The 10,436-nt window shown below is 34.9% G+C and overlaps 1 protein-coding gene across 1 annotated transcript in view; it reads right to left on the reverse strand.

Moving 5' to 3' along the window:
* Gphn (gephyrin) overlaps positions 1 to 10,436 on the reverse strand; it is an 837,950-nt gene that overhangs the window by 330,668 nt on the left and 496,846 nt on the right. The window contains exon 9 of the mRNA XM_023701464.1: positions 5,012 to 5,146. Within this exon, the coding sequence (XP_023557232.1) occupies positions 5,012 to 5,146 (135 nt within the window). The remainder of the gene's footprint in view (positions 1 to 5,011; positions 5,147 to 10,436) is intronic.

Below are 10,436 nucleotides of genomic sequence, written 5' to 3' on the forward strand. Positions count from 1 at the left end.
TACAAGATGGTCCTTTATTTATATTCCCCTGTTTTGTTTTGTTTCACCAAAGATTGGTGCTCCATTACTGTTAGAGAAGCTGTATTTGGAGAAGTCTTTAAAAAATCTTTTCATACTTGATGTCAGTGCAAATATCAGCAATGAAGATAAATACTGTAGGCCATGCATTTTAATTTATGGTTAATTTAAGGGATTAGCTTTATTGAATGAACACAAGTCACTTTCAAAGTTCAATTGACTTTTTTTTTTTTTTTTCAACTGACTTTTACTCAGAAGTCCAGCACACAATTGTCAGTTGTGCTAGTAACTCACTACTATTATGGACTATTGGACTATATTGGATTATTTTGCTGAACTCAAGTACCTATAATATTTGAATATAGTTTACACCTAGAGCAGCCTAAATTATTTTACTGAAAGAACAATAACAGATCTACAAAGAGATCATAATTCTGTTCTTTGTTGGGAAATAAAATTATAGTATAAAGGAAACATGCCCTACATAGAAATATATCCTTTTTTTTTTTTTTTTTCAGAATTGGGGATTGAACTCAGGCCCTTCTGCTTGCCCTGGAAGTGCTTATTCCACTGAGCCATCTCCCCGGCCCCTACATAGAAATATATCTTTATCCTATAAAATTATTATATAAATATTAGCTCAATGAGATAGTAATAGTGGAAGAACATCTACTGGCTAGTTAGTCTGAAAAATTCTGTTCTAACATTCATATTAACTTTTAAGAAGTTAAACTTCAGGTGCTAAGTGAATAAAAAGATATTAAAATTGGTCTTTTAAAAATATTCTTAGGTGGGTGTGTGATATACACCTATAATCCTAGCATTCTGGGAGACTGAGGGAGGAGGACTAAAAGTTCAAGCCACACCTGGTAAACTTCACAATTTAGTGAGAACCTTTCTGAAAAAAAAAAGGGTAAGGGATATAGCTTAGTGTAAAGATCCTAGGTTTTCCTACTACTGTGGGAAAATTTTTTAAAAGACAAGTTATTGTTACAGTTAAATCTCTCAAGAAATCTTTTCTAGATGATTACAATCATTTTAGAACTTGAGTCTTGTAGATATTGCATACACTCCTTTAAAAAGAATCTATATAACAATTTGTTGACATTACTGTATTTTATTTAGGTTAATGAAATCAACTAAAATCACATGCTTGTTCTTAAAAAAAGTTTTTACTATTATAAATCAATGCCAGTGAAAACAATTTATAATTTCATTAAAAGAAAATGTCTTACATAAAAGAAACATTTTACCTTCTACAATGAAATATGTTACTTTGGCAAATAAATATTTGCTGGAGAAGATATTCTGTAAAGAATTGGTTAGAAAATATAATATGTGGTTTTCTTTATTACACTTTGATGAGAGAACTCAAGTCTATTTTATAGATATAACTTGTTCCTCTTTTACTTGGAGAAGCCTAAAGGGTCAAAGCACAGTTTACAATACTATGTTGCATTATGCATATAAAATGTTAATCCAAAATAATGCTCATATTAGGTATATATTAGATATATACACTCTAATGGACAATAGCTCTTTTGCTTAATACTGTTGTGATAAAAGCTACAGAGAAGAAAGATTGAGATTATTAGTTTTGAGTCATAAGTGGATTGTTTATCTATTCTAGATTTCAAATATTTGGAGATGGTAGTGGTCCTGAGGATCACACCCAGGGTCTCACACATGCTGAGCAAGTACTCTACCACTGAGCTATATCCTTACCCTCTATTTTGAGTTTCTATAAAAATTCAGTTAAATTTCTTCAGAACTTTTGCTGATCAACTGTGACATTTATTCATGCTTTATTATAATTTGTAATTGCTATTTTATATTTGTAAAGGCAGGAGTCAAATTTTTATTTTACTTTGTTCTTTGAATACAATATTTTGCTGTGTAGTTTAGGTTGGCCTTGAACTCACCAGGAAGCCCAGGCTGGCCTCAAACTCATGACAGTTCTCCTTCCTCAGTCTTATAAGTGCTGGGATTACAGGCATGTGATACCATGCATGGTCTGGGGTCAATGTCTGTTCACACTTCTTTCTTAATACTAGGGACAGACTAATTAACTTGTTAAGGTGATAAGTATTGTTAGTTTCATAATAGATACTAAGCTATATTAAATAATTTGTCTAATATTTTGTGGTTAGTAAGTAGAGAAACAGGATTTGAATTCAGGTCTTCTACTTCAAGTTAAGTCTGTTTCAAATGCAGCTCACGCCAAGACTCCATGGTATTTCTGATGCAAAGAAAATTCATTTCATTTGCATATATATTTGCGAACATGACAGACTGCAAGCTCACACCAAAACATAGAAAATGGGTTTCTATTGGGTTTGGGCAACACTAGTGTGTATTAAATTATAAATATTACAACCAAAATACAGTAAAAGAATGTCAAACAAATTCTATTTCCAATAGAATGTTATATTATATGTCACTTTTGAATGTTGTGCATTTACCTCCGATTGAACACATTCATGATCAAAGCTTATTATTACCTCATTTCTTTTACCCTGAAAACTTGCTGTTTCTCTTTAATTTCTTACTACAAACAATGTTATCACCTACTCAATACCTTTTTTTTTTTTTTTTTTGTATTTTAGGGAAAGGTCTACAGGGTGTTCAGGGTCTCACTACTAGATCAGACTTATAATGATCCACCTGTTCAAGCCTCCCAAGAGCTGGGATTACAGGCACGCCACCACATCCAGTCTCAATTGCTGTCTCAGCGTGCCCCAGGGGTGGGGCTTGCCCTTGGCCCCTGCACCGGCTTGTAGGCCCTTTAATCTGCTGAGTTATATGGCCGGCCCTCCCATTATCTTAAATAAGAATCATTTTGACTTCTTTTCTGCCGCAAAATTTTATGCTATAAAAATTAAATAGTTCACCTAGAGTAGATGTAAGTAACACTAACCTCTATAGTGTTGAAATCTCAATCAATAAAGGGGAAAAAGATATTATTTAAAATTAAAAGAACTGAACTTTGAAATTGGACACTGAAGATACTGAATTAAGACTAATTTATACTACAAAAAGTTTTACCCTGAAGATTCTTGATTGCTGACAGGTTGCCTTACAATGGTCATTACTGCTGAATATAATTCTTAAAATCTCCATACAGCACAAATGCTCATGTTTGATTTTATCCATCCTTCATGCCACTGTCTTCTTAGCAGTCTCACCTCACTCTTTGTAAATGTATTTCAATTTGTAATTATAATGTGTGCATTATGGTTATTAAATTCTTTATTTTTGAGCTTTTTTTAACATAACTTTGATTAACTTGTAAACTCCATGAAGACAGAAGATGTATCTGTCTCTGATATTAAAGCACTTAAAAGTAGTGTACCTAGCTAATATGCAATAAAGCAGTTTATAACATTACATTTTCATTAAAGAGATTAACTTTCTTCGCTCCTTTTAAATTACTAGCATTCAAAGTTGTTTCTTTTATTATATTAGAATTCTAATTCAACATTTAATGTTTGTCTAGAAATAATATAATGGCAATAATTTCATCTTTAAGGTGTATAGTCTAGTATTAATAAAATAAACTGAAAGGAATACAGTCTTATTCCTCTTTTTAAGTTTTACTTTATTTTTACTTATTTATTTACTTATTTTTATCTTTATTTTTTTTGGCTGAACTGGGGATTGAACTCAGGTCCTTGGGCTTGCCAGGCAAATGCTTATTCTACTGAGTTATCTCCCTGGCCCCTACAGTCTTATTCCTAAAAAAAAAAAAATTGTGTCTTATTTGAAATCATTGTCAATTTGCACATTTAAATGTTATATAAGAAAAATTGTAAAGGCAAGTCATTTACTGCCCTTCAAACTTGGCACTCAAATGGCATATGTTCTTTGTTCTCTATTATGTCTTTATTGAAGCTTTACAACCTCAGTTTTTTGAATGATGAAATCAGTATCATTTATTTTTGACACATCTAAAAGCAACGAAATACAACAGTAACATCATGAAGACTTTGCTGAGAAAGTTGTACTATGTAACAGAAAACAAATTGTACTGTTAACATCAAGACCTGTGAGAGATTACTTCTAATCAAATGCAATAATAACATTCATAAAACTGATAGAAGAGTTGGGATTGATGAAGGCAGATGTACACATTCTAAACAGTGAAGATGGAAGAAAGAGGCACAGTTTGAAAAATTAACTGCTAGATCCTTAGAATGGATTTAGTAGATAGCCTGACATCTATCTATGTGTTATTAAGTAAGAAAAAAATTTATTATTAGTCTTTTGATATCATGTTGGATCCATCACATAGAGAATTTGAAAGTACAAATAACTAAACTAGAGAAGGGCCAGTTCAGGGAAAAGTAGTTATAGCACTACTAAGTTTGTTAATTTATCATATAAACCAATATATGAGGCAGCAGATAAACTGTCTAATCTTTCCCTTACCGCAATTTGTGACATAAAACATAGAGATTAAGAAACCCTCTTTCTCCTTCCCCAAAGGTTGGCATTAAAACTTTCTTTCTAATAAATTTAGATTTGTTTCCAAATATTAGGCAGCAATATTCCAAGTTGAGGATGTTTGAAAAAATTTGGAATGATACTAGAGCAGGGAGCTACCCCAGCCTCAGAGTTAAAAAAAAAAAATACCCTTGGTGACAGTATTTCATTCATCTCGCAGATTAGTGGCTGAAAATATATTTACCCTTGAGATAAAAATATTACTTTACACTGATGAATAAACTAAAAAAACACTGGTCTACAACAAAGATGAGGAACAGAGAGATACCTTTAGCTGTAATATAGTAGACGTTTTACATGAAATTTCTATTGTCCTACAAATGGCCTACTATGACAAGTCATAAAACAATGGGTGGTAACTATCTTATGTTACATTCATATTTCCTACTATCTTGCATGCAGTCTACCTTGACAAGCATCGGGAAATATTGGTTAGCTTTCTCAGATTTCATAGTGTAGCCGTTATGAGGTATCAAAGAACTGTACTTACTTTTGGTGTTGGGCAGGAAGCTGTAGAAAGGCGAGATGTAGCTTGAGCTCGAGGTGATTCTGAAGGAGTAGTGCTGAGTGAGGCTGTGTCTCGTGGGAGCACCTGAACACCACGAGAAATGATGGAGTCTGGAATCTGAAAAAGGAAACAGCTACAATTCAATATTCTGAAAATCTCAATAATATATAAAATCAATATGCACACATTAGTTTTTGACATTCTTTGCTGCTCAGCCCTCATGTAGATATGAATTATGGTTAGGTATAAACATATCCACTAAATTGTAATAGGACAGAAAATTTCAAAATTAAAATATGTCTAAAAACACTTTTGTATGAATAGTAGTACAGCAATGTGGTTAGTAATAAAGTGTATCATTTAGAAACTGGCTGTTATTTAATAATTTGAAATCCTGAACAAGGGCTGGGGAGATAGCTCAGTAAAATAAATGCTTGCCTGACAAGGGCAAGGTCCTGAGTTCAATCCTCAGTACCACCAAGAAAAAAAAAAAAGATACTTTAACCATTTCCTTTTCAGACTGGTTTTCCAACATTCTTCACCCTCTTTGCTTTAACTGACCTGGATGGACACTGTCAACAAGGAATTTTTGCTTCTTGGGTCTAGTCATTGGGTAGTATGGGCAGAAGACTGAGGGTGAGATGAGAACAGATCTACAATTTATTTTACTCGTTGCCTTTCTACCAGCTCAACATAGGTTAGCAGTTTCTCTCAACTCAGGACCAGTATTCCTCCTTATTTATATTAGTTCTTTTTCTAGATTTTAATAGATTCCTGATATTATATTTCCATTGTTATAGCAGGGCCAGGAACATTAATGATTCACTGTTACTAATCCCATGGTAGTCCACGATGCTTTGCTATTTTCCCCAAGTTCAACCTAAACCTTTGGAAACATGATAGACCCTTGTAAAATCTTAATTACCCATTAAGTGGGCTATCTCACTTTCATTAAGACCATGAATATATCATTTTAACCTTCATTTCTTTTATGTGAAAAATAAGGACAATAATATGTACCCACTGACTTATTCTTATGGCTTGTATCTAGATCCCAACCCCCATGACTTCATGGTGGCTAGATTTTGGGTGTCTGGATGTGGATTAAGAATGTGTACATCATGGAAGTCCCAACCTGGATACAGCTTATAGTCTGAACAGAATACAAAGGTACAGAAAGAAGGTAGGTATTTGGTGCTTGCTGCTTTATCTTGCCATGCTATAAACTGTTTCTCTTCTGTGATACCCCTCTGACTTGGAGTCAGATGATTATGGAACGAAACATCTACAAATTGTGAACCAAATAAGCCTTTCTTCCTTTAACTTGTGGGTATTAGGTATTATGTTTCAGCAATGAGGAAAGTAAGATATTGTGATGCTTCAGTAAAATACTGTACATCAGATATTTAGCACTTATAGTGAATTTTAATAATGGCTATTATTATGTTACACCTATCAATATTGCAAAGACATATAATTGAATATAATATTTTAACAATAGATAAGCATAACGACAAGTAATACAGAATATTTTTAATACTATTAGTATTTGTATTAATTACAAAAGGTATTATTTTAGGCTATGTATAACTTAGTTCACATTTTGGGCTAGCAGTGATGGGCATGGAACTATTATTTTAAGAATGGAAACTTAAGCCCTTTCAAGTTTTATGCATAAGACTTTTTTTTGTGGTGCTGTGGATCAAACCCAGGGCCTCATGCATGTCAAGCAAGTATTCAATCACTGAGTTACATCTACAGTCTTGCACATAAGACTTGAAACACAAATCACAAAGGAATAAGCTATAACAAATATCACTTACTACATGAAAAGAGGAAGAAACAGACTTGGTGAATAGAAAGGTACTCTTTATATTTTTGCATCAATTTCTTTTTTATAAAGTATACATTTCCAAATAAGTACCATTTATTTAGTTTTTACATCACCATCCTCAATACACTCATACATACATCCTCAAGACCTAATACAGCCACCATTTCAGTGTGTGATATTTCATGTGACATATAATTTGGATGGAAAATACTGAGAATTTTGTAAAGAAAAGTGCCTACATTTGGCAATACACTCAAACAATGGATTGTGACAACATTAAGAAATATAGTGCACTTTATAGGAGCTATTTCTTGACACTTTTGTTTACTAAAAAAGGTCATATATTGGAAAGGTTAAATGCTTCTTGTATAACACGTATGACATGGAGTCCCTCTCATTTATAGCAATAGTCAACCACACTTCTACAAGATTCATAAATACGATACCTTGATAAATATTTCCTATCCTAGAATTGACAGTGGTGATAAAACTATGTTTTTGCTATTATTTTAAGTCCAGTACCATTCTAACGAAGTACATTACAAAAGGCAAGGTCTGTATGTAAGGAGTACAGAAAAAAAAAATTGAAGGCTGTATGAGAGAAATGTCAAGTCACTTACAAAGCAAATCTATCAAATTGTTGCAGATTTCTGAGTAGAAACTCCAAAGGTTAGGAAGGCATGGAATAAGGTACTTCAAGATCTGAAAGAAAATACCTGCCAACTTAGATTATTATACCCAATGAAGTTTTTCTTCAGAATCAAAGGAGAAATAAAGACCTTGCAAGATAAACAGAAACTCATGGAATTTATGATCATAGAGGCTGCATTGCCATATAAAGAAACAATACAGCAGTCCTAGCCCAGGCATGGTGAAAGTGCGGGAGAGCTTCTGGCTACCCTGCACCAGTGGGACATACTGGTCCCAGCACAGGCGCAGCGTGGGTGAGACCCTCTGCCACCCCAGTGGGACGCCCCCCACCACTCCGCAGCACCTCCTCCACCCAGCCCGCTGAGTAGGAATTTCTGCCGTGTTCTCGGAACCCTCAGACAAAGTCCTAGCCCAGGCCCAGTGAGTGTGTGGGAGAGCTGCCTCTCCCTCCTACTCTACCATGTCCCCTTCAGACTCAGCTCAGGCCTGGCATACAGGCCTGGGTGAAACCCTGCAGCTGCAATCCCTGCAGAGAGTGTAGGGGACAGAACCACACAGCTAGTCCAGCAGCACAACATCTTGCCAGAGGGGCACAACAGGTTCACCCCCAAGGGCAGCAACGGGAAAGAGCTGAGCACAGCAGCCAGTCCCAAGACAGGCACAGCTGGATAAATCCAGACTTTGTAGATCTGCACCTGAACTTCAGTAGGAGCTAAAGTTATAACTGCAACAAAGATCTACTACAAAGGTCAGAAGACAGTGCTAAAAATATGACAAGAAGTAAGAAAATGTAATCTCAGAACCCAAGCCCACCCATAACAAGTGCAGAGTACACTAACACAGAACAAATTGAGAACCACACAGCTGAAAGCAATGAATCAACGGCTTCTGAAATAAAGAAACAGCTGCAGAAAGGTATGGAGGAACTCAGATTTGAAATAAAAAAAATCCCTGAATTAATAACATCCGCAGTAAAGAATCAAATGCAGAAACATATGGAGGAAACCCAATGCCCACCCACACCAAGTGCAGAGGACACTAGCTCGGCTCAAATGTATAAATTAATAGCGTCAATAGTAAATCATCAGCAGCAGAAAGTCATAGAGGATTTCAGGGTGGAATTGTTTCCTACCTCAGCTCAAATGTATGAATTAATAGCGTCGATAGTAAATAAGCAACAGCAGAAAATCATAGAGGAACTCAGAGCGCAATTCTTTTCTGAAATAAAAAAGAATTCTCAGAACTCATAGCAGCTGAAGTAAAGAATCAACTACAGAAACATAGGGAGGAAACCCAATCTGAAAAAAACACTGCAGTAAAAGAATTTATAACTGCTTCTAAAGAAGACATTGATAAAAAATAGAGGAGATTAGAAAAATGATGGATTCCTTTAATGAGCAATACAGGAAAGAAATAGAATGCATGAAGCAGAGTCAAAGAGATATAGAGGAAATTAAAATCTCAATCAAAAGCTTGCAAAACCGTTTAAGTGAAAGTGAAGACAGAGTTTCAGATCTTGAAGATGTTGGTGCAGCTAGTACAAAGGTAAGAAAGGATCTCTTAAAAACAACTAGGATGCAGGAAAGAATAATCCATCACCTGCAAGATGATGCAAAGATGAACAATGTGAGACTAATAGGTATCAATGAGAAAGAAGGAGTTAATACAAATGACATTAAAAATTTATGGGCAGAAGTAATAGCAGAAAACTTCCCAAATATGAGGAAACAATCTGACATTCAGGTAACCAAAGCATACAGAACACCAAGTAACCTTACTCAATGAAAAACACACTGAGACAAGTAACAGTCAAGATCCTAGCAATTCAGCACAAGAATAATGTACTGAAAGCCGCTAGAGAAAAGAAGCAGATCACACTCAAAGGAAAACCCATCAGAATTACGGCCGACTTCTCTTCACAAACCATGCAGTCAAGAAGAGCATGGAGCAGAGTAGTTCAAGTCCTTTATGAAAACAAATTCCAGCCCACACTACTATACCCTGCAAAACTCTCTTTCAAGTTTGATAGAGAAGTGAAATACTTTCATGACAAAGAACAGGTAAAGAATTTCATGATGACAAAGCCAACCATACACAGGCTACTGAAAGATGTTCTAGAGAGGGACCAAAATGATCAGAGCTCCACGAATAGGATGAGAAGCAACCAACTAAGTAGGGCAAGCAATTAAACACAGGAGAAAAAGGAGTAAACAATAACAGGTAAATAACATGTCAATCGTAAGTCAATAACAGGTAAATAACATGTCAATCGTAAGTCAATCTCAATTTTAACCATCAATGTAAATGGACTCTATTCACCAATAGAGAAATAGACTGGCACAGAGGATTAGGAAACAAAATCCAACAATTTGGTGTATACAAGAAACACATTTAACTCATAAAGACATTCATAGGCTGAAAGTCAAAGGATGGAACAGAATACTTCATGCCCCAGCACCTCAGAAAAAAGCAGGGGTAGCAATCCTGCTCTCAGACAGTCTCAACTTCAAACCAACAATGATCAAGCGAAAAAAAGAAGGCCACTATATATTGCTTAGGGGAAAAATACAAGAGGAAAAGGTAACACTCATAAATATGTATGAACAAAACACAGAAGCACCCAACTATATAACGCAAATCTTAATGGACATGAAAAATATAATATCCAATATCACAATTTTAACAGGAGACCTTAACACCTCCTTATCCCCAAATGATAGGTCAACCAGACAAAAACTTAGCAAAGAAATAACAGAACTCAACCAGAGCTTGAAACAATTGGACTTGGTGGACATATACAGAGTATTCAACCCAAACACAGTTGAATACACATTTTTCTCAGCTGCACATGGGTCATTTTCTAAAATAGACCACATACTGGTCCATAGGTCATGCTTAAGTATATGTAAGAAAACAGAAATT

Source organism: Octodon degus, unplaced genomic scaffold (assembly GCF_000260255.1).
Source record: "Octodon degus isolate 3935 unplaced genomic scaffold, OctDeg1.0 scaffold00007, whole genome shotgun sequence".
NCBI classification, from domain to species: domain Eukaryota; kingdom Metazoa; phylum Chordata; class Mammalia; order Rodentia; family Octodontidae; genus Octodon; species Octodon degus.